The sequence below is a fragment of the Pongo pygmaeus genome, chromosome X, assembly GCF_028885625.2.
Source record: "Pongo pygmaeus isolate AG05252 chromosome X, NHGRI_mPonPyg2-v2.0_pri, whole genome shotgun sequence".
NCBI lineage: Eukaryota > Metazoa > Chordata > Mammalia > Primates > Hominidae > Pongo > Pongo pygmaeus.
Window position 1 is genome coordinate 81,249,490 of NC_072396.2, and position 24,631 is coordinate 81,274,120.

The 24,631-nt window shown below is 36.9% G+C and overlaps 1 protein-coding gene across 5 annotated transcripts in view; it reads left to right on the top strand.

The window, feature by feature from the left end:
- The window catches only part of ATP7A (ATPase copper transporting alpha), a 139,172-nt gene that overhangs the window by 59,988 nt on the left and 54,553 nt on the right, over positions 1-24,631 (top strand). For all 5 annotated transcript variants that reach the window (XM_063660759.1, XM_054472316.2, XM_063660760.1 and 2 more), the window contains 3 exons: positions 177-317; positions 17,520-18,009; positions 18,511-19,236. In XM_063660759.1, coding sequence (XP_063516829.1) covers positions 198-317; positions 17,520-18,009; positions 18,511-19,236 — 1,336 coding nt within the window. In that variant the 5' untranslated portion in view covers positions 177-197. The remainder of the gene's footprint in view (positions 1-176; positions 318-17,519; positions 18,010-18,510; positions 19,237-24,631) is intronic.

The window sequence follows — 24,631 nt, forward strand, 5'->3', positions numbered from 1 at the left end:
TTTTTTCTAAGCAAGAAGAATGCTTACCATATTTTATTACTAGCACATTTTAATTTTTTAAACATGACACTTTAGCATATATAAAATATAGCATATTTTTAATTGGGGAGGTGGGGGAAAAGTTGAGGAAAGATTATTTGCATAGCTGAAATTAATGAGTTTATTGTTTCTAACAGGAATGTAATGAGGAAATCAAAATGGATCCAAGTATGGGTGTGAATTCTGTTACCATTTCTGTTGAGGGTATGACTTGCAATTCCTGTGTCTGGACCATTGAGCAGCAGATTGGAAAAGTGAATGGTGTGCATCACATTAAGGTAAGTTACTCTTTGGAAACTGAAGTCAAATGCCATTGAAGAGAATTCTGCTAGAAATTACTTCTAACACAGATAGAAGCAGACACACTGACACATTTGGCAATAAAAACTATCGTACTTCTTATCTTGAAGCTAAATAAGTTTTCTTTGACCCATTAATTCCTCTCATAAAGAAAAAAGATATATTTTCAATTTAAAAATATCTGAACATGGAATCTTGATTTTGTGGTTGTATATTTATAGATTTATATTTTATAAGTATATGAGTATTTATATACTGTTTATTACTCTGAATCTCATACTGAACTAAAATGTATGTTTTCAGGGGATGGGTTGGGGTTTTCTTTTTCTTTTATAACATGGTGATTATTTTGCAATTAAAACTTGAAGGGAAAATGTCTAGAGAATTGCTAGTATACTTTGGTTTTTATTTTTAATTTTTTTTTCAGACAGGGTCTTGCTCTGTCACCCAGGCTGGAGTTCAGTGGCAAAATCACAGCTCACTGCAGCCTAGATTTCCCAGGCTCAAGCAATCCTCCCATCTCGGCCTCCCAAGTACCTAGGACCACAGGCGTGCACCACCATGCTAGCTAATTTTTTTTTTAAGATGGAGTTTTGCTCTTGCTGCCCAGGCTGGAGTGCAATGGCACGATCTCAGCTCACCACAGCCTCCGCCTCCCGGGTTCAAGCAATTCTCCTGCCTCAGCCTTCTGAGTAGCTGGGATTACAGGCATGCGCCACCACTCCCAGCTAATTTTGTATTTTTAGTAGAGACAGGGTTTCTCCATGTTAGTCAGGCTGGTCTCGAACTCCTGACCTCAGGTGATCTGCCCACCTCAGCCTTCCAAACTGTTGGGATTACAGGCATGAGCCACTGTGCCTGGCTGCGTGCCAGCTAATTTTTAAATTTATTTTTTGTAGCAATGGGGGTCTCACTATGTTGTCCAGGCTGATCTCAAACTCTTGGACTCAAGTGATCCTCCCACCCGGGCCTCCCAGAGTGTGGGCATTACAGGTATGAGCCACCATGCCCAGCCAAAATTACTAGTACACCTTGTATGATATGCCTAAGGAAGACTCTATTATTGGTTTTTTGTTTGTTTGTTTGTTTTTCAGACTCTAGGGCTTTAAGTTGAAGACTCTATTATTGTTTAACATTACTTGAGCATCAACAGCATTCTAGATATACTGTGGTTAAAGATGTAGTTCAGGTTATAAAAAAGCCTTCTGAATACTGCATGAAGTACCTGTGGTTATCATAAGAAACTTCATGCATATATGGCAGGGATTGGAAAATGATGATCTGCAGGCTAAACCCAGTTTGCCAACTGCTTTCATATGGCTCATAAGCTAAGAATGCCTTTTACATTTTTACACTGTTGAAAAAAATTAAAAAAATATTTAGGGACTTATGAAAAGCACATGAAATTCAAATTTTTGTGTCTGTAAGTAAAGTTTTAGTAATATAAAGTTTTATTAGAACACAGCCACACTCATTAATTTACGTATTGTGTACAGCCCTTTTTTCACTACAACAGAGTTGAATAGTTGTGACAGAGCCCATACCTCATTGGTAAGTGATACACTGCCAAATGATTTACCACAGTGGAAATACCATTTTATCTTCCCACCAGCAGTGTTTGTGTTCCACTTTGAAAGTGTTCCATTTTCTCCACATTCCCTCCAACAATTTGTATTGTCAGTCTTTTAAATTATAGACATTCTAATGGGTGTGTAATATTACATCACTAATTCTCATTTCCTTAGTGGCTAATGATATTGAGCATCTTTTAATGTGCTTATTAGGTATTTGTATACCTTCTTTGGTGAAATGTGTGTTAAACCTTTTGGCCAAATTTTTAGTTGGGTTTTTTGTTTTGTTGTTATTGAATTTTGATTATATGTTCTGAATATAAGTCTTCTGTCAGATATATATTTTACAAATACATTTTTCCAGTCTGTGGCTTGTCTTTTCAGTCTCTTAAAAAGTGTCTTGGCTGGGCGTGGTGGCTCACGCCTGTAATCCCAGCACTTTGGGAGGCCGAGGCGGGTGGATCACGAGGTCAGGAGACAGAGACCATCCTGGCTAACACAGTGAAACCCTGTCTCCACTAAAAATACAAAAAATTAGCCAGGTGTGGTGGTGGGCGCCTGTAGTCCCAGCTACTGGAGAGGCTGAGGCAGGAGAATGGCGTGAACCCAGGAGGCAGAGCTTGCAGTGAGCCAAGATCACACTACTGCATTCCAGCCTGGGCAGCAGAGCGAGGCTCCGTCTCAAAATAAATAAATAAATAAATAAATAAATAAATAGTGTCTTTTTCAGAGTAGAAGTTTTCATTTTTGATGAATTCCAGTTTATCCACTTTTTTTCCTTTTATGTCTTATGCTTTAGTATACCTAAGAAATCATGGCCTAACTCAAGGTCACAAAGATTTTTCTGCTATGTCTTTTTCTAAAGACTTTATAATTTTAGGTTTTACGTTTAGGTCTACGATCCATTTTGAACTAACTTGTATACATTGTTAGATACCGGTTGAAGTTAATTTTTTTTCGGATATGTGTGTCCATTTTTCCCAGCATCATTTGTTAAAAAGTCTATTCTCTCTCCATTGAATTGCCTTTGAACCTTTGTTGAAAATCAATTGACCATATATTTATTGGTTTATTTCTTTCTGTGCTATTCTGTTCCATTGATCTGTATGTCTGTCCTTTGGCCGATACCACACAGTTTTGGTTATTGTAGCTTTATAATAAGTATTAAAATCAGATACTGTGATTCCTTAACTCTTTCTTCTTTTTCAAAATTGTTTTGGTTAGTCTAGGCCCTTTTACTTTCCATATAAATTTTAGAATCAGTTTATAAGTTTCTACAAAAATATCTGCTGGGATTTTCGTTGAGATTGTGTTGATTCTACAGATCCATTTGGACGGAAGTAACATCTTACCAATATTGAGTTTTCCAATCCATGCAAATAGTATATGTCTATTTATGTTGGTATTCTTTGATTTCTTTTATCAGGAATCAATAGTTTTCAGCATGCAGTTTCTGTACATATTTTGTTAGATTTATATTTAAGTACTTTATGTTTTTGAATGCTGTTATAAATGGTACTGTTTTTAAATTTTAAATTTAAGTTTAATTTCAGTTGTTCATTATGAGGTTTTTGTATGTTGACTTTGTATCCTGGAACCTAGCTAAACTGACTTATCGAACCTATTAGCTTTTTTGTATATTTCTTGGGATTTTCTATGTAATTATGTCATCAAGGTATATAGGTTTTTTTTTTTTTTTTTTTTTAAGATAGTCTCACTCTGTGACCCACGCTGGAGTACAGTGGCACAATGTTGGCTCACTGCAACCTCCACCTCCTGGGTTCAAGCAATTCTCATGCCTCAGTCACCCAAGTAGTTGGGATTACAGGCACATGCCACCACACCTGGCTAATTTTTGTATTTTTAGTAGAGTTGGGGTTTCGCCGTGTTGGCCAGGGTGGTCTTGAACTCCTGGCCTTGAGTGATCCGTCCACCTCGGCCTTTTAAAGTGCTGGGATTGCAGGTGTGAGCCACTGCGCCTGGCCACATAGTTTTATTTCTTCCTTTGTAGTCTGTATATCTTTTTTTTTTCCCTTGTATTATCAAACCTTCATTACAATTTTGATTAGGAGTGGTGAGAGTGAACGATGGTTGGGGGAAACATTCAGTCATTTACCGTTAGCATTGTGTTAGTTGTAGAGTTTTGTAGATACTATTTATCAGATTAATTAAGTTATTTCTATTACTAGTTTGCTGAGGGTTTTTTTAAACATCATGAATGGATGTTGAATTTTGTCAAGTGCTTTTTCTGCATATAGAGATGATCATATGATTTTTCTCCTTTAGTCTGTTAAGATGGTGAATTACACTGATTGATTTTCAAATGTTGAACCAGCCATGCATTCCCAGGATAAGCCTCACTTGGTCAAAGAAGACTTACTTTTCATTAAAAATTTCAAACATACACAAAGGTGGAGAAACTATTAATAGTACAAGAATCTACCCTATACCCATAACCTAGAAAAATCCTTGCTATTTGCATGCCATTCTCATCAGTTGAATTTTATAATGTGTTTTGCTGATGATTCTAAGAGTTGGTCCAGGCCTTCCTGCCTATTGTATTCTGTTAAGGTAGATGTCTCTGACTAGTGGATTGGAACTTCCTAGTATATCTCCATACCAGTTGCCATTTCTAAGCCTTTTGGCCACCCCCTGCCACCACCCCTGCCCGCCCCTTTCCCTTGTCACTCTTCGCAATCCTCAGCACTAATTGTAGTGTATATAATTTCAGTACTCTTTCCCATGCTTTATTTAGTTTGTTTTTGAACATTTTTTTTTTTATCATTTCTCTCCAACTTGTATCTCAGGATCCAAAGAATTAACAATATCTCATGCCAAAAGCTTGAGGATTCCTACTGTATTGACAATAACATACAGAAGCTTTGCTTAAATATTATGCTTACTTTTTTTTTTTTTTAAGATGGAATCTCACTCTGTTGCCCAGGCTGGAGTGCAGTGGTGCCATCTCAGCTCACTGCAACCTCTGGCTCCTGGGTTCAAGCAATTCTCATGCCTCAGCCTCCCAAGTAGCTGGGACTACAGGTGCACGTCACCATTCCTGGGTAATTTTTTGTACTTTTAGTAGAAACGGGGTTTCACCATATTGGCCAGGCTGGCCTGGAACTCCTGACCTCAGGTGATCCGTCCACCTCGGCCTCCCACAGTATTGGGATTACAGGCATGAGCCACCACACCCAGCCTGAATTGCTTACCCCTAAACATGTTTATTTTTACTGCCAGGCCTTAATGAGTCAGTAATGGATATGTCATTTTAGCTGAGTTGTATTCTCATTTGTGTAATATACTTATCATTTTAATGTTATTTTATCATTAAAACAATTTTATATTGGTGGTAATTCTATTTGCTGGAGGTTCTCTGTAATTTTGCTTTTATGCAATGTTCATTACAGTAATGGCGGGAAGTTAATGCTACTTTGGAATTTGATCAGCTTGCATCAATACCAGAATGGTTTTCCTATGACTAGTTGAGATCCACATGCAATACATTTTTTGACATACTACCAGGAGCAGATGTTAATATTATAATGAAAGCTTTGTCCAAATGGACATCAGATTTAGCACAAAATTCAAAATTAGGGACATGATGGATTCTTTCTAATTATCAGAAGCTCATCATATTTTTAAGGGCGTGAATGATTACATTGGAACTAGAATATTTTGTGCCTCCAGATACTTATGAGAGCTCTACTTTTTAACTATTGATCTCAACATTAATTTTTACCATTTATTTTTCAGAGGTTTCAAAATGGTTTGGCTCTTTAGTGAAATACAGAATTTATACTTTATCTCTGCAGTATTCTTACCTACTATTCTGATTTATCATAAGATCTTGAGTAGATTGGTTTCAGTTTGCCTTGTTTTTATTACCCAAAATTGGCTAATTAGCCCATCATTACTCTCTATGAAGTCTGATACATTTCCTTAACTCAAGAGTCCTATGAAGTGTGGTGCTAATATGTGGACAATTCTTCTCTTCCTAATCTGAAACCGTAGGTGATTTTTTCCATGTCTAAGTTTTATAGTCATCTTGGCCAGAGAGTAAACTTTGGATCCATATTACTATTTGTATGAGGGAAAAAGCAGTATTTCTCATTTGTTGACTGTACACTCTGATTAGCTAAGACTATGTTGATAGCTGTGGCTAGAAAAGTTTTATTTACATAGTATATATTCCTTCTCCTAAGTTTTCTGTACTGTTGACATTCATGTGACGACTTAGATATGAACTTTCCATTTTCACATGCTCCAAAGGTAGGTTTTTTTTTCTTGTATTCACCATCTACCTTGGCATAACTCCAGTCTTAGAGGCTCCCACATTGCTTCTTCCCGGCAACATCCCCAAACAGGGATACAGTTGCCTTTAGTGATCTTTGGGGAAAGAGCCAAGCTGGAAAAGCTGAGAGATGACAGATAATTATTTTATGTGTTTATCTTCAAAATATTCAAATTTATATAAAAATATTTTCCCCTAATCATATCTATGCAAAAGTTAGGCGTATTTTGCAGTTTGTTGATTAATAAAGAGAATAGCAAAAGTAGCTCTGCAACCTCAATGCTAACGCTTTAAAAATGAGTTGCTTAATTTCAGTGAGTAATAAGTATGACACATGCATTAGATTTATCCTCAGATGAAACTAATTAAACCTCCTCCACTTGATCTAAGGTGGGGCTGGTGTTGAGGGCCAGAACAGAAGCTGAACCTTACTAATTATATAGTAGTGTCTGTGCTAATTGCAGTAAAGCTGTTTTAACCATTTGGAAACTAGTTCATGTAATTTTTTGCCAAATGACTTAGGTACTTATTGTCCACTGACAGCTAAAGTATTTTCCAAAACCCTCAACTCTCTGTCTAGAAAACTATTGTAGGTGAATATTTGTCTCTGCCAACATATCCATGTATAACTATAAAACTAGATTCTGCTTTGATATTTGCAAATACATTCTTGCTTCCCAAAACAGCCTGTTTGCATCACATTCATATATAAGATGGCTATTTCCACTGCATCTTCCCAAAGTTCACCACTGCTTAATAAGGTCTGTTTAAGGTCAAACAAATGCAATTGAATTTTGATTACATTGAAAATGAAGAATAGCAGCAATATAATGTGAAAGCACTTTGCGTTGTCAACAGTGATTTATACAAATCCCAGTGACAGATACTCAAGACTACTTTCCAGGGCACATTCATAATTTGATTGCTAAAAATAAAAGAAAACACACTTGTTCTGCCTTCTTCAGCTCTGCTTCTCCTCTTTCAGTCAAAAGCCCTTATGTTAGTAACCTTTATTCTTTTTTAAAAAAATATTTTACTAAGTGTGAAGTCTTCTGGGGCCAGAGACAGATTTTCTGTGAAGTTAATGAAGCTTAAGTTTCAGAGCTCCTCATTTGCATTGACCTTCTTCTAAGACTCTGGAAGGAGTATCAGCAATGTGTTTACATGGTCATGTGTTTTTGTACAATTTGAAAAATTAAAAAAAATTTAACCACAACCCTTCAAGGCCATTGTCCATTTCTACTTCAATGACTCTTTTGTTAGACCTCCCCTTTGTGTTAGTGTGATATTGGAGTGGCCATGAGCTTTTTGGGGATGTGACTAAGGAGAGGTTGAGTTAGGGATATGTTTAGTTTGGGGTTAGTAGGCTATTTGGCTATAGGTGGTTCTTTGTCACTTCTATGTATAGTGGAGTTTTTGCTAGGAATTCTGATATAGGGATGGCTTCTTGGAACACCCCTACTACTCATGGGGCCAACTCACTAAGCATCATGACATGAAGGTGCGGGGCTCAGTGTAAAACCAGTAAATGAATGTTACCAGTTCAAAGAATATGTAAGATTAGTCACTTCACAAATAAATTTGAAATGCCCTGAAATCTTACAGCTCATATATGAAAGAAACTCAACAGTTTTCTCAAATTTGACAGTAGCTTTAAAAATTTATCAACCTAGTTGTTATGTTGAAAGGAACTTTTCTAAACTATCATTAATTTTAAAAATTTTTATCTAGAGAAAAGACTGAACTATTTTTATTTTCTTTATATACAAGTGATTTTATAAAGTCATCAAATGAAGCACTGAAGAATATACAGCCAAAAACATAGGAAAAGAAAGTATCAGAGAGGTATATCAGGCATTATTAATAAAAATGTTATTGTTATGGATTTTTATGATATTTGTTAGCTTTAAAAATTTATAACTTGTGATTTAAATTTTTTTTATTTTTATTTTGAGACGGAGTCTTGCTCTATCGTCTGTACTGGAATGCGATGGTGTGATCTCGGCTCACTACAACCTTCGCCTCCTGGGTTCAAGCGATTCTCCTGTCTCAGCCTCCCGAGTAGCTGGCATTACAGGCACACGGAACCATGCCCAGCTAATTTTTGTATTTTTAGTAGAGATGGGGTTTCACCATGTTGGCCAGGCTAGTCTCTAACTCCTGACCTCAGATGATCCGCCCCCCTCCGCCTTCCAAAGTGCTGGGATTACAGGTGTGAGCCACTGCACCCGGCCATATAACTTATGATTTTTGTTATGCGCTTGGAATATTTTCTTTTGTACAAAATTTTGTTGTTTATGGTTTTGTATTCTTTTTTTTTTTAAAGAAGGCCCTTCAAATTGTTTAAGTTTCAGACACCACAAAGTGTGAATTCACCTTTCTAAACATCATATAGAAAGCTGTCTTTGCCCAAACATAATTTATAGTCAGAATGTAGTTCAACATGATCATACGTAAATATTGATTACTTTTAAAAGAATGTTAAAGCTTAAAATTTCTGCAAATAATTAATGGGAACTAGGCTTAATACCTGGGTGACAGAATAATCTGTACAACAAACCCCTATGACACAAGTTTACCTGTATCACAAACCTGCACATGTACCCCTGAACTTAAAATAAAAGTTAAAAAAGAAATGTACACAAAAAATAATATTTCTGAATCATAACTTCTAGGATTATAATTAAGCCTCAGGTGCAGTTAATTTAGAAACCAGATTTGGGGAGAAGAGTGTTTCAACTAAGTCAGGGACCTCTTGGTAGTGTTTGGAATGAAGTAATATAATTGGGATATTAAATTGAGTAAAGTTGTTTTATTGGAAAATGCAACAGCAGAACAGATTAGAGCTTTGATTAACAGAATTCAAAGGGAGTGAATAGTCAGGAAATGTCTAATTTTGGAATAAATAAAATATGACTATTTGCCTTTGCAACTTTAGAATTTAAATACATTTTGGGAATTGTGTCCTAAGTTATACAGTAAATAAATGTAATCTTCTTGTTTGTCCTGCCAGTGTTAAGACTGTAGACTTTAAAGGGATTAACCTGAAGTTTAATTTAATCACCCCGGTGGTCTGTTCAAAGGAAAAGTAAAATAGGCAGATAATGTGAAGATCTTTCTCCGGGGTTGTTTGGCCTTTTTGAAAGTGGAAATATAAAAACAAATTTAATTAGATATAAGTACTGAATGATTCCAAAGGTTAATGCCTTATTAACAAATTAGTTTGTCCCTGAAACTTACAACGCTAACTTTTTGAGTGCTTTTTCTCTTTAATTAGATAAAGGCTATAGTCCATTCTCTTAATATAGACTATCCTTTAGAAAAATGACCACATCACAGATCACGAGGTCAGGAGTTCCAGACCAGCCTGACCAACATGGTGAAACCCTGTCTCTACTTGAAGTACAAAAATTAGTTGGGCTTGGTGTCGCACGCCTGTAATCCCAGCTACTCAGGAGGCCAAGGCAGAATTGCTTGAACCCTGGAGGCGGAGGTTGCAGTGAGCCGAGTTCATGCCACTGCACTCCAGCCTGGGCAACAGAGCGAGACTCTAACTCAAAAAGTAAATAAATAAAATAAAATAAAAATGACCATATCAATGCTAGCAGTTACTAAATTCCTCCTTTGGATCAATAAATACATTCCTTACTCCCCTTACAATTAATTGGTGTTTTTATTACTGAAAAAGTAACACATACACAGAGTAAAATTCCTCTCCCAAGGAAAACCAGTTGTCCTATGTATATGTATCCTTCCAGAAAGACTAGTAATATAAAACTTTTTTTATTATTATTTTTTGAGATGGAGTCTCGCTCTTGTCGCCCAGGCTGGAGTGCAGTGGTGCGATCTCGGCTCACTGCAACCTCCGCCACCCGGGTTCAAGTGATTCTCCTGCTTCAGCCTCCTGAGTAGCTGGGATTACAGGTGCCTGCCACCATGCCTGGCTAATTTTTGTACTTTTAGTAGAGACGGGTTTTGCCATGTTGGCCAGGCTGGTCTTGAACTCCTGAACTCAGGTGGTCCGCCTGCCTCGGCCTTCCAAAGTGCTGGGCTTACAGGCATGAGCCACTGTGCCCAGCCAAAACTATTTACATGTACATAAGTATATATACTTGATGTGTGTGTGTCCACTTTTTCTAAAAATGGAAGCATACTATGCACATCATTCTGCACCTTGCTTTTTTTTAAATTAGCAAATATATCTTAGATATTGTTCCACATCAATATACAGAGCCCCATCTAATATTTTTCTTTCTATATGGGACTCTTTTTTTGGCTTCTTAGCTTTTTCTATGGCAAATGACAATGCATTGAATATTCTGTTTTTCAAACTGGTGCTCTGTCACCAATACTATATTAGAGTAACATAGGCATTATTATTATTATAAATTAGTAGGTAATAATCATTTATCCATGAAGATGTAGAATCAGCTTCAAAGAGGATTAGGTTTCTGATTTAGTTGAACTCTATTCTGAGGAGCAAAGGAAGGTCAAATACAAGATAAAAAATTTATCAGTGAAGGAATGGTGTAAAAAGGGACTTTCACTATTTCTTTTGTATATTTTTGTGTTTAAATTTTTATAGTGAACAATCATACATGTGTTGTATAATGTTTGAAGCAAAGTGAAAATACATTAGAAATGGCCAGGCATAGTGGTTCATGCTGTAATCCCAGTACTTTGGGAGGCCAAGGTGGGAGGATTGCTTGAGACCAGGAGCTTGAGAACAGCTTGGGCAACATAGCAAGACCCTGTCTTTTAAAAAGAGAGAGAGAAAGAGAGAGAGAGAGAGAGAGAGAATGAGAATATATTAGAAATGAGAATCCTGACAAAGTACTCAGTTTAAAGATAGTTTAGTTCATGAAAAACAATGCTACAATGTAATAAAAACTAACAGAATGTCTGCATCTTTTTCATCTTAAAATATTTGATTTTTGAATTTTTAGATTGATTTTGGACTATTATTTAGTTTCTGAGAATTGTCTTTTTCTAGTTTATAATCTGATATAATAGTTTTAAAGTGGTAACCTTTATTTAGGTTACTCAAATAGGATAAATGTTCATGGAGCTTGATGGCTTCCTCTTACGATATTTTAATTTTCAATATTCTATATTGAAGCATCAAATAGAGTGTTACCCTATTAATGTAAACACATTATATTTTTCAGCAAACCATAATGGAATTTGTATTGAGACTGTATGTATTATAAGTGACGATCTTTTTGTGTATTATAAATAATTTTTAGTTGATTCAAAAATATGTTATGGGTGGTGAATCAAACATATTAGAAATTCAGGATAATTGATTAATCATGTCACTTTTCTGACTTCAGTCTCCACATCTGTAAAATAACAGAATCCTTTCAGGCTGTGAAAAATCTCTTATAACCTTTATGTTGAGTTGTTATATGAAAATGTAAGAAAGTAAGCTTTAAACTATCTGAAGATTCCCACACTGAGCAGCATGCTAACCTGAATTTATTATGATCATATATAAATTGATTCCTGGGGGATAAAAAGGAATTTCAATGTGCTAAAACTTGAGCTAAGTTATTTTCCCATAGTGACTTTTAAAAATGTGGAAATATTAGAATGTTCTGATTGTCAGTTCTGTTAAAAACTCAAATGTGTTTTAAAATCATTTCAAATTTAAACTAATATGTGAAATGTGAGGGGAAAAAACAATTAAAATTTGGTTCAAACACTAGAAATATTGTATACTTTTCAGATTATTTATAAGCCATAAATTGCTCAAATCATAGGCATAGAATTTTAGTTTTCCAAGGAAATTGTAGATTATCTAGCATAATCATTTATAGATGGAAAGAGTGTAGACTTTGGAGTTACATACACCTGCATTTGAATCCTAGCTCTTTCATTTTCTTGTTGGGTTCCTTGGGCAATTTATTAAATTTCCTGGCCTTCATATAGGAACCTGGATCACCTTTGTCTTAGTCTGTTCAGGCAGCTATAAGAAAATACCATAAAGTGGGTGGCTTATAAACAACAGAAATGTATTTCTCACAATTCTGGAAGCTGGGAAGTCCAAAATCAAGGTGCTGGCAAATTTGATGTCTGGTGAGGATTGACTTCCTGGTTCATGTATTGCGCCTTCTCCCTGTGTCGTCACATGGTGGAAGGGACAGGGTAGCTCTCTGGGACCTCTTTTATAAGGGCACAAATCCCAATCTTGAGGGCTCTGTCTTCATTACCTAATCACTCTCAAAGGCCCCCTGCCAATATTAGCACCTTGGGAATTAGGATTTCAACATATGAATTTTTGAGGGACCTTTCTCTATCAAATAAGAAAGAATACAGAAGAGAAAACATGTACTGATGACAACCAAAGAAGTGGTAGTACATAGTTTTTTAGCTTATATAGAAAGTTAGAACTGAAAAGATTATTTTATCTAGTCTCTCAGGAAGCTGAAGCCCTCAGAGGTGGGGTGATTTGTTTAAGGTTCTAGCTTTCATATTGCCTAAGAATAGAAGATGCAGTCTTTGTGGGTTTATGCAAATTATACAGAAATCATATGCAAATAAAGTATACTGTGCCTGAATTTCATGTTTGACATTTCAAGAGACACAGAACACCACAAAAATTAAAATAATCGATCTTTACAATCCCTGTGACAGTCAGCACTCTCCACCACCATTAATACTATGAAGGCCACAGAGTACGTTTGGTATATTTTCCTTTTTTCTCTCCCACTACTGCCTTCATCAAAATACAGTGAATAGTCCTCCATCTTCAGTCTTTCCTATGAGCTATATTTATAATTTGTAGGCTGTTACATTTATTTTCAGAGAAACTTTTTTTTTTTTTTTTTTCCGAGACGGAGTTTCGCTGTCTTGTCCAGGCTGGAGTGCAGTGGCACGACCTCTGCCTCCCGGGTTCAAGCGATTCTTGTGCCTCAGCCTCTTGAGTAGCTGGGATTACAGGCGCCCGCCACCATGCCCAGATAATTTTTATATTTTTAGTAGAGACGGGGTTTCACCATGTTGGCCAGGTTCGTCTCGAACTCCTGGCTTCAAGTGATCCACCCACCTCGGCCTCCTAAAGTGCTGGGATTACAGGCATGAGCCATCACTCCAGCCCAGAGGAACGACTGATATAATGGAAAAATAGTTCCTCTGAAAATAAAAATAACAGCATTGGTTCCTAATAAAAGATTAAGAGAAAAAGACAAGCTGTCGAAATATTGGAGCAATGTGGGGAATGAGGAAGGTGGGGTAGGGCAGAGAAGGGAGGTTATTTTTGGAGCAGGGTTTGGGGTTAGAGTACATATGAAAGGAGAGCAGCACAGACCCAGAATCAGACTGCCACCAGCACTTTCCAGCTCTTTGGAATCTGCCTGGTTTTGCTCATCATTGTATCTCTAGCAGCTAGCATAGTGCCGGGCACATAATGGGCATTCAGTAAATATTTGTTGAATACATAAGTACCTTTTTTTTTTTTTGAGACAAAGTCTTGCTTTGCCGCCCAGCCTGGAGTGCAGTGGTGCAATCTCGGCTCACTGCAACCTCCGCCTCCCGGGTTCAAGTGATTCTCCTGCCTCAGCCTCCCGAGTAGCTGGGATTACAGGCACCCACCACCACGCCCAGCTAATTTTCGTATTTTTGGTAGAGACGGGTTTCCCTGCATTGGCCAGGCTGGCCTCAAACTGTGACCTCAAGTGATCCGCACACCTCAGCCTCCCAAAGTGCTGGGATGACAGGTGTGAGCCACCGCGCTCGGCCAATAAGTACCATTTTGACTTCCTGCCCAAAGATTTAGCACCCAGAGCTGTACTGTGAATTTGTTTCCTTTGAGACCTTAGGTTTGAAAAGTCTCTTTGCTATCTAACATTCAGAGGAAAAGTTGAGTGCTGTTACCCCAAAGAGGGATACTTTTGTTTGTGCTGAGTGTGGTTGGTCAGCTTTTAAAACAGAAATAGAATTTACTAAAGGAAGTGTTTTCTCATCTGCAGCATGCAAATAGCATAGGGTACTTTGACTTCTCTTTTGTATAGTATTTTATGCATAGTTTTCTTATGCCTTTTATAAATAAAAGATAGGCTAAAGCAGTTAGAAAGTATAGCAAACCATCCAGTGACAAAGTGATTTTTTTTTTTTTTTTGAGGCAGTGTCACTGTCACCCAGGCTGGAGTGCAGTGGCACGATTTTAGGTCACTGCAGCCTTGACCTTCGGGCTCAGGCAATCCTCCCACCTCAGCCCCTTGAGCAGCTGGGACTACAGGAGTGTGCCACCATGCCTGGGTAATTTTTGTATTTTTTGTAGAGACAGGGTTCCACCATGTTGCCCAGACTGGTCTGGAATTCCTGAGCTCAAGCTATCTGCCCAGCCACCTCGGCATCCCAAAGTGCTAGGATTACAGGCGTGTGCCACCTGGCCTGACGAAGTGATTTTTGCTTTTAAAATGAGGACAATTTCTGATTGGCTATGTTGGTAAATTGACATTTTTAGGGGGTGAGTGGGTGCGGGGGAACCAGGTCTTGTTTAAGATGTACCAGATACAACGTATTTAAAGGGCAAGAATCCTTTATGTTGGTACTTTATCAGAAAAAGTATAGTAGTACCTAGAGCAATACCACCCAAGAATGGTCTGTGATGATGGAAATACTGTGTATCCGCCCTGTCTGGTAGGGCTAACCACACTGGCCAACGAACACTTGAAATGTGGCTAGTGCAACCGAGGAACTGAATTTTTAATCTTATTTAATAGTTTTTTTTGTTTTAAAAAATAATCATCTAGTAAAATAGACTTTTTTTGGGTATATAGTTCTATGAAATTTGTTTTTAGTTTTGTGAATGTTAACACATGTATAGATTTGTTTAACACCAACACAACCAGGACATAGCGCAGCCCTGTTACCCCTAAAAAACTCCCTCTTGCTACCATTTTCCCTACCTCTAACCCCTGGAAACCACCGTTCTGTTCTCCATCTTCCCCGTTAGTTGGAAAGTTTAAATTGTTTACAGTCATTTTCTTAATCCTAAAATCACCTCAGGGGAGTGAAATTAAAGTTTAAAAGAGGCCTTATTTAAAAACACAAGGACACAAAAGCCTTCATTTGATGGTGGCTACTATTATATTGCATTTCTTTCAATAGTATATGTCTCAACTATACGTGGTTTGACTATTCTGCGTTTTTTTTCATGGAAAATGTTATATAGTATTATCCAAAACCAAATATAATTTATTTCCCCACTTCTGTTTTGGATCATTTATGCTGGTGATTTCCTCCGTCCCTAAGAACCAACTAGCCAACTAGAATTATCAGAGTCTTAGAAACTTTCCATGCCATGGGTACATTTCACATTTTCACCCAAATACACAGTCATCAATTATCAAGCTAAAGGAAGAAATAAAAATATGTTCATTAAAATAAGTGAAAGATTTAACTAACTATTGTAGACAATTTAAAGAGAGATTTTCTATGCTGAATTACTTTTAATTATATTTTTGAGTTTTTATTTTATAGAGCAAAGCTTTTCACTAGAAATTAATAACACCTATATTTAACTGCTTTTCGAATATTAATATCCTATGGCCATCTCAAAAATCAATAGGTCCAGCACTGAATTTATCATCTCTCCTTTCCCTCCACTTTAACCTCTTAATTTCCTCCTCTCTTTCTGATATCAGTTAATGGCGCCACCATCTATCTATCCACTGGCCCAAGCCAGATACCTTTAAGTCATCCTAGTCACCTCCTTTACCCTATACATCTTGTTAGGAGGCCCTACCCTCCTGAATGTATCTTGGAGCTGCCTCTTTTATCTTTGCCCCCAATATTCATGTCTTAATTCAGACCCTCTACTGCACTACTTTTGCAATTGCAGTAGCCTCCTAGCTGATAGTCCTCCCTCCTGTATCACTCCACCCTACTACACTATCATCTTCCACACTGCCTCTAGAATGATCCTTCTCTAAAATGAAAATCTAATCACATAATTCTCTGCTTAACTTTTCCGTGGCTTCCTATTACCTATAGGATAAATCACAACCATTATTGGCATATAGAACCCCATAATAGAGCAGTTGCCTAATTCTCAAGCCTCTTATCTTTCTCTACTTTTTTGTTTCCATTCGTCTGGAATTCTCTGCCTCATATATCCTTGCTGATTCCTGTTTGTCCTTTAACACTCAGGTATTATCTCTCCTAAGAATACTTTTCTGACCCGTATTCCCAGGGATGAATGGGTATCCCTTTTCTGTATTCTCTGTCCTATTGTTCCTGTGACATGTTCAGCTTTGTATCCTGAGAATCCCAGTTCCTGATGCACATAATAAGTGCTCAATAAATATTAGTTGCTCAATGTTTAATTTTATATAATTCACTGCTGTTACAAAGAACTTTCCTATCTACTCGTATGATCCTTATAATAGCCTTGGAAGATAATAGGGCATATTTTCTCATTTTTCAGACGGTAGAACTAATGGGTGTGGTTAGCTAATAAGTGGAGAATTGATGCTGGAACTTAAATCTTCTGACTCCCAACCCAGTATTTGTGTGTGTGTGTGTGTGTGTGTGTGTGTGTGTGTGTGTGTGTATCTTCATCATGAATCTTTGTAAGATGTCAGCCAAAGAGATGCAATCATGACAGTAGTTAAATTATATGCAGTAACTAAGCTTTAAGAATATAATCATTGTTTTATAATCTAATTGGGCAAAACAATAAAGATGTTCTTATTTTGAACAAAATTAATAGTATGCTCTAGTGAGTTAGGGGGATATAGGAGTATATGCTATAAAATCCTATGAATACTGCCTTCACTCATAAACCGGCAGGTTTACACTTTTTCTTGCCAACAAAGTTATCCTAATTGAACATTATTTTTATTTTTTTAAATAGATATATAATAGTTATACATATTTTTAGGAAATTGAACATTTTAAAAGATTAAACTTCATATTACCTTTTATTTTTCTGTAGCTGATCCTGTTTCATGTATAACCTTTACAGTTGGTAGAATGTGAAGTGTTGGAGTAATTTATGAAAGGGGTGGAAGGAAAGAGTAGTTTGTACTCTGTTATGAAATTCTAGGGTGTGTTTGTCAATATACATGTTTCAAATGCCTGATAGGTACCACAGTCACATATGTCTGCATATATAACTTTACCATTCTTGTAGGTACACAAGACATTTTATGTTTCTTTCTAACAAGAAGAGTAAAAATGAAAACTAATAGGGGAACTCCATTAGATTGAGTTGTCTCACTCTTCTTGAATGTGGTGTGATGATTGTTATTTTAAATCCTGTGTGATAGAATTTAATTAAACTGACTTTTGGAATTTCCTTCGAAAAGGTATCACTGGAAGAAAAAAATGCAACTATTATTTATGACCCTAAACTACAGACTCCAAAGACCCTACAGGAAGCTATTGATGACATGGGCTTTGATGCTGTTCTCCATAATCCTGACCCTTTCCCTGTTTTAACTGACACCTTGTTTCTGACTGTTACGGCGTCACTGACTTTGCCGTGGGACCATATCCAAAGCACATTGCTCAAGACCAAGGGTGTGACAGACATTAAAATTTACCCTCAGAAAAGAACTGTAGCAGTGACAATAATCCCTTCTATAGTGAATGCCAATCAGATAAAAGAGCTGGTTCCAGAACTCAGTTTAGATACTGGGACACTGGAGAAAAAGTCAGGAGCTTGTGAAGATCATAGTATGGCTCAAGCTGGTGAAGTCGTGCTAAAGATGAAAGTGGAAGGGATGACCTGCCATTCATGTACTAGCACCATTGAAGGAAAAATTGGGAAACTGCAAGGTGTTCAGCGAATTAAAGGTAATGTGTCTGGTGTTGATTGTTTTGTAAGGCTTAGGTATCTGTTTTGATCTTTTAACTTTTTGCTTTCTTCTTAAGCATGAGTTTTGAATCCATGAGACTAGAGTGCTTGCTGTATCATTGAGGTACAGCATATTCCCAGGATTAAAAGTTAATGATTATAATTAAAGGTTACCTAAACTTTGAACTGAAGAAAAGGCAGCTGGGTTGGCAATTCATGGAATTCAGAGTTCTTAGCACAACATGACTAGGGTACTCTTTACCTCTAATATATTTTACTCAGGCATGGAGAAACTTGGAGACCATAGCTACAGTGGTCATATCTCTTACTTGTTTCTAGTCTATGCCAATAACATTTTCTGAAAAGAAAAAAAATTAAGAAAATATGATGACAAGAATGAGAGAGAAACAATTATTTGTGGTTATTGATTTAGAAAACAGAATGTTTTCTGAAGTAGCCCAGGAATAACTGAATTAATTATGTTTCTTTTTATTAACTAGTCTCCCTGGACAATCAAGAAGCTACTATTGTTTACCAACCTCATCTTATCTCAGTAGAGGAAATGAAAAAGCAGATTGAAGCTATGGGCTTTCCAGCATTTGTCAAAAAGCAGCCCAAGTACCTCAAATTGGGAGCTATTGATGTAGAACGTCTAAAGAACACACCAGTTAAATCCTCAGAAGGGTCACAGCAAAGGAGTCCATCATATACCAATGATTCAACAGCCACTTTCATCATTGATGGCATGCATTGTAAATCATGTGTGTCAAATATTGAAAGTACTTTATCTGCACTCCAATATGTAAGCAGCATAGTAGTTTCTTTAGAGAATAGGTCTGCCATTGTGAAGTATAATGCAAGCTCAGTCACTCCAGAATCCCTGAGAAAAGCAATAGAGGCTGTATCTCCGGGGCTATATAGAGTTAGTATCGCAAGTGAAGTTGAGAGTACCTCAAACTCTCCCTCCAGCTCATCTCTTCAGAAGATTCCTTTGAATGTAATTAGCCAGCCTCTGACACAAGAAACTGTGATAAACATTGATGGCATGACTTGTAATTCCTGTGTGCAGTCTATTGAGGGTGTCATATCAAAAAAGCCAGGTGTAAAATCCATACGAGTCTCCCTTGCAAATAGCAACGGGACTGTTGAATATGATCCTCTACTAACCTCTCCAGAAACCTTGAGAGGAGCAATAGAAGACATGGGATTTGATGCTACCTTGTCAGGTAATTATTATTTTTTCTTTGATTACCCTAATGTTCTTTTACTTCCATTTTGCTGCTTCTTTTGGCATTTATCAATGAGAAATGATTCATAGGCGCTGTAATTCCACTTTTGCAAATATGTCCTATGGAGGTAGCCAGCAGTATATACAAAGATGCATAAGGATGTTTGTATAATTGCTTATGATATTTAAAAACTGGAAACAATAACTCATGGTACAACAATAAATAACTCATGATGAAATGCTATGAAGTCATAAAACATTATGGTATTAAAGATAATTAATGCCACAGGAAGGTGTCTGAGATATTTTGTTAAATGAAAAAAAAGCTGAAAAGCTATATATACAATGTGATCAAAATTTTATAAAGAAATGTATCTGAATTTATGCCATGTATATATTGTTTATGTATATGAATAAGATTCCTGGTAGGACATGAACCAAAATTTTAGCAGTGATTATCTTTGGGTGGTAGGATAAATGTGATTTTTGTTTCCATTGTGCTTTCCTGGTTTTATAAGTTGTTTTTACGATAAGAATGTATGTATGTAGCTATGTATTTATATAATGGGGGAAGCCAGTGCTCTTTTAAAAACAAAAGTAGTTGAAATAAGTAATAGGATTTTAACTATAATTTTATATTTAGGCATTCAAATTAAACTGACTCCAGAGCTGTCCCAAAGTTTTTATATTTCCTGACAGCTCTTACCTTTGAACTGAAACAAAAAAGGTATATTCAATGGAATTTAATTATGTGAAATTGTTCTTTTGAACCAGAATTGAACCTGGCCTTGAATAAAACTGGAAAATGCCCAAATGAAATTTTTTGCTTGAAATAATAATTGAAACGTTTTACAACCAATTTCTGGACAATATAATTAATCTTTGCTATCCTGATTAGAATGAAAGATATCAAATGGTGGTATTCCCTTTTTAGGCTCACTAAATCTGAGTAAAAAATTTTACTAAACACATGTCTAAATTGTTATGGTAGATTTATGTCAGTGAGAGAGGACTCAGAGACATACCATTATTAATTTTTAGTTCTTAATTTTTCTATTGATGACAAATGGTAGAAATTATAGAATTCTCACTTTTTAAAATTGACACATAGTTCACATACCATAAAATTTGCCCATTTAAGGTACACAACCCAGTGGTTGTTAGTATACTTACAGAGTTTTCCAGCCATCATCACTATATAGTTTTAGAACTTTTTATCACTCCCAAAAGAAATCACATATCCATTAGCAGTCATTGCCCATTTCTCCTTCCCCTCCCCAAGCTCCTGATAACAACTGTTCTACTTTCTGTCTCTGAATTTGACTATACTAGGTACCTCATTTAAGTGGAATCATACAACAGTTGTCCTTTTGTGCCTGGATTCTTTTATTTAGCACAATGTTTTCAAGGTCCATCCATGTTGTAGTATGTATTAGAACATTGTTCCTTTTTATTGCTGAATATTATTCCATTGTATGGATATATCACATTTTTGTTTCTTCATTCACCAGTTGATGGGAATTTGGATTGTCTCCACTCTCTTGCCTATTATGTATAATACTGCTATGAACAATTTGAGTTCAAATTTTTGTATGAACATATGTTTTTATCTCTCCTGGGTATATATCTAGGAGTGAAATTGCTGGGTCATATGGCAACTAAACTTTTTGAGGGACTACCAGACTGTTTTTCAAAGTAGCTGTTCCATTTTACATTACCATCTCAAATTCTCACTCTAATGTAGAAAATCTCAATTTTTTGAGATTTTTAAATTAGAATCTGGCCTGGTACGGTAGCTCACACCTGTAATCCTAGCACTTTTGGAGGCTGAGGCAGGCAGACCACTTGACCCCAGAAGTTCGAGACCAGCCTGGGTAACATGATGAAAACCCGTCCCTACAAAAAATACAAAACATCAGCTGGGCATGGTGACACACATCTGTTGTCCCAGCTACTCAGGAGGCTACGGTGGGAGGATTGCTTAAGCCTGGAAGTCAAGGCTGCAGTGAGCCGTGATCATGTCACTGTACTCAAGCCTGGGTGACAGAACAAGACCCTGTCTTCTAAAAAAATAGATTTTAGATTAGAATCTAATCTAAAAAATTAGATTCTTTTTTTTTTTTTTTTTTTTTGAGAAGGAATCTTGTTCTGTCACCCAGGCTAGAGTGCAGTGGCATGTCTCAGCTCACTGCAACCTCCGCCTCCCAGGTTCAGACAATTCTTCTGCCTCAGCCTCCTGAGTAGCTGGGATTACAGGCGCCTGACACCACGCCTGGCTAATTTTTGTATTTTTAGTAGAGATGGGGTTTCACCATTTTGGTCAGGCTGGTCTCGAACTCCTGACCTCGTGATCCACCGGCCTCTGCTTCCTAAAGTATTGGGATTACAAGCGTGAGCCACCATTCCTGGCCTTTAGATTCTTTTGCTCTAAAAAAGAGATACATAGTTCTCTATTAGAAAATTCATACAGAACACTAAAATGTTAAAGAGACTCCAGTACCAAAAGTCTGAACAAAGTGTAGGAAATCCATAATTGCGAAAGGAAATAATTATGAAACCAGAAGAAAAATTTAAGTTGGAAATAAGTGCAGTTATATCAGGGAGCCATAAAAATGCCTAAAATTGGTTTCAGCAAAATTTCATTTTACCTATCACCACTTAATTTTTTTTTTTTTCTTTTTGAGATGGAGTCTTGCTCTGTCACCCAGGCTGAAGTGCAATGGCGTGATCTCGGCTCACTGCAACCTCTGCGCCCCGGGTTCAAGCGATTCTCCTGCCTCAGCCTCCTGAGTAGCTGGGATTACAGGTGTGCGCCACCATGCCCAGCTAATTTTTTTGTATTTTTAGTAGAGACAGGGTTTCACCACATTGGGCAGGCTGGTCTCGAACTCCTGACCTCAGGTGATCTGCCCGCCTCGGCCTCCCAGAGTGCTGGGATTACAGGCGTGAGCCACTGCGCCTGGCCCACTTACATTTTTTTAAATTTTTGAAAATGACAGTGTTTGAAATTATATTGATTCACATTTCACTACTTCATAATGTTGGATTATTTCTCAGAGCTTCTATTAAATTAAATTACTTTGATATGCATAATGGATTATGTTGTCAATAATGAGCACCACATAAATTAGTTATATCAGTATCACCAAAACATTATACATTACTTACATTATAATATTCCTATGCCTCTTACATATAGGAACACAATTATAATCATCTTATATCACATATGGTATAAAACTGAAATATTTTTCATGTTCAAATGTGGTATCTGTCATTATAGTGAGCAAGGGCATCATAAACTTTCAGATTGGATTCAAAAACAGAATTTTTTCTATTCACTTGGGTTTATATTTTTGCAACTTACATTTTTGCAAGTGTGGTTCACAGACCAGCAGCACCTAGGACCTTGTTAGAAATTAGACTCTGGCCCACTGCAGACGCAGTAAATCAAATTCTACATTTTAATTTTAATGAGCTCTCCAGGTAATCCATTTGCACATTAAAGTTTGAGAACACTGATCTACATAATGTGATGCATTGACCTTTAAATTTCTAAATTAAATCTATATTAACTTTGTTTACATAAACAAGTCCAGAAATTTGATTGAAGGCAATAATGTCAGTCATAACAACATTTCGATCAACAATGGACCACATAGACGATGGTGGTCCCGTAAGATTATAATGGAGCATATATAGAAACCTCATATAAGGCATTTGATATTGGCATAGCAGATCAAGTAGGAGAAATGATTGATATTCATTAATGGCGCTAGGACATTTGGTGTTCCATCTGAAAAAATATATATAAATACAAATATAAAAAGCATCTAGTTTTGTGTAAGTACATTCTATGATGTTCACACAATGATGAAATTGCCTAAAGCATTTTTCAGAACATATTCCCATCATTTAAGTGACTTATGACTGTGTAGTATTAAATATTATAATTTAAAATAGCTAGCATTTTTTTAGGAGAAAAGGCATATAAATTTATTTGATCATAGTTTTACATGACATGGGAGCCTTCAGAATGAAGACCCAAAGATACAGGAGAAACTGCCCATTTTTGTGCTTAGATTTAACACAATATGGATAGCTAAAATAGCTAGCATTTTTAAATTATTATTATTATTATTATTATTATTATTATTATTATTATTATTGGAGACAGAGTTGCACTCTGTCACCCAGGCTGGAGTGCAATGGTGCAATCTCGGCTCACTGTAACCTCTGCCTCCTGGGTTCAAGCAATTCTCCTGCATCAGCCTTCCGAGTTGCTAGGATTACAGGCGCATGCCACCATGCCCGGCTAATTTTTGTATTTTTAGTAGAGACGGGGTTTCGCCATGTTGGCCAGGCTGGTCTTGACTCCTGACCTCAGGTGATCCGCCTGCCTCAGCCTTCCAAAATGCTAGCATTTTAGCCACCGCGCCCAGCCAAAAAAGCTAGCATTTTATGAGGGTTTATATAATAAATGTGAGCAGAGTAAAAGCAACTTTTTAATTACCTTAGGTGATCAAACTAGTAAATGGAATTCAAGAGTAGTTGATCAGTCTCTGGCACCATGTATAGCATCTACCTAGTCCTTAGGAACTATGACTGCAGCAAGTTGAGTAACTTGTTTTTTTTTTTTTTTTTGAGACACAATCTTGCTCTGTTGCCCAGGCTGGAGTGCAGTGGCATGATCATGGCTCACCGCAGCCTTGATTTCTGGGGCTTAAGCTATCTTCCCACCTCAGCCTCCTGAGTAGCTGGGACTATAGGCGTGTACCACCACACCCCGCTAATTTTTTTTCTATTTTTTATAGAGATGGAGTCTAACTTTGTTGTCTAGGCTGGTCTCAAACTCCTGGGCTCAAGCAGTCCACCCACCTTGGCCTCCCAAAGTGCTGGGATTACATGTTTGAGCCACCATGCCTGGCCTCAGTAACTTTTAACAATGTCTTTTACCTCAACCTACTATTGTTAAGGGCCCCGGGAATCAATTATTCAACAAATGATTATCAGGAGCCAGTTATATGCCCTGCATCTGTTAGGGCTTATAACATACATACTAATGGCCATGATGGGTGGGTAAAAAACCTTGGGATAGTGAATGTCACCATAAAAGAATTGATAGAGCTTAACTACAGTGACCCATATTATCGGGACATGAAGTGACTGCGTTCTGTGATTCTGCTAGAGATTAGAGTTTAAGATTTCACCAGAATTGTAACTACCCATTTTTTAAGTGTAAGTGTCAGTGCTGATCCAGGTCTCACAGCCTACCTCTGCCACCCATTCTCAGACAGAAGGATTGACACATTTTGCCTTTGTATCATACTAGTCCTAGGTGAGCTATACATCTTAAAAGAGGTAGTGAGAAGCCAGACGCAGTGGCTTACGCC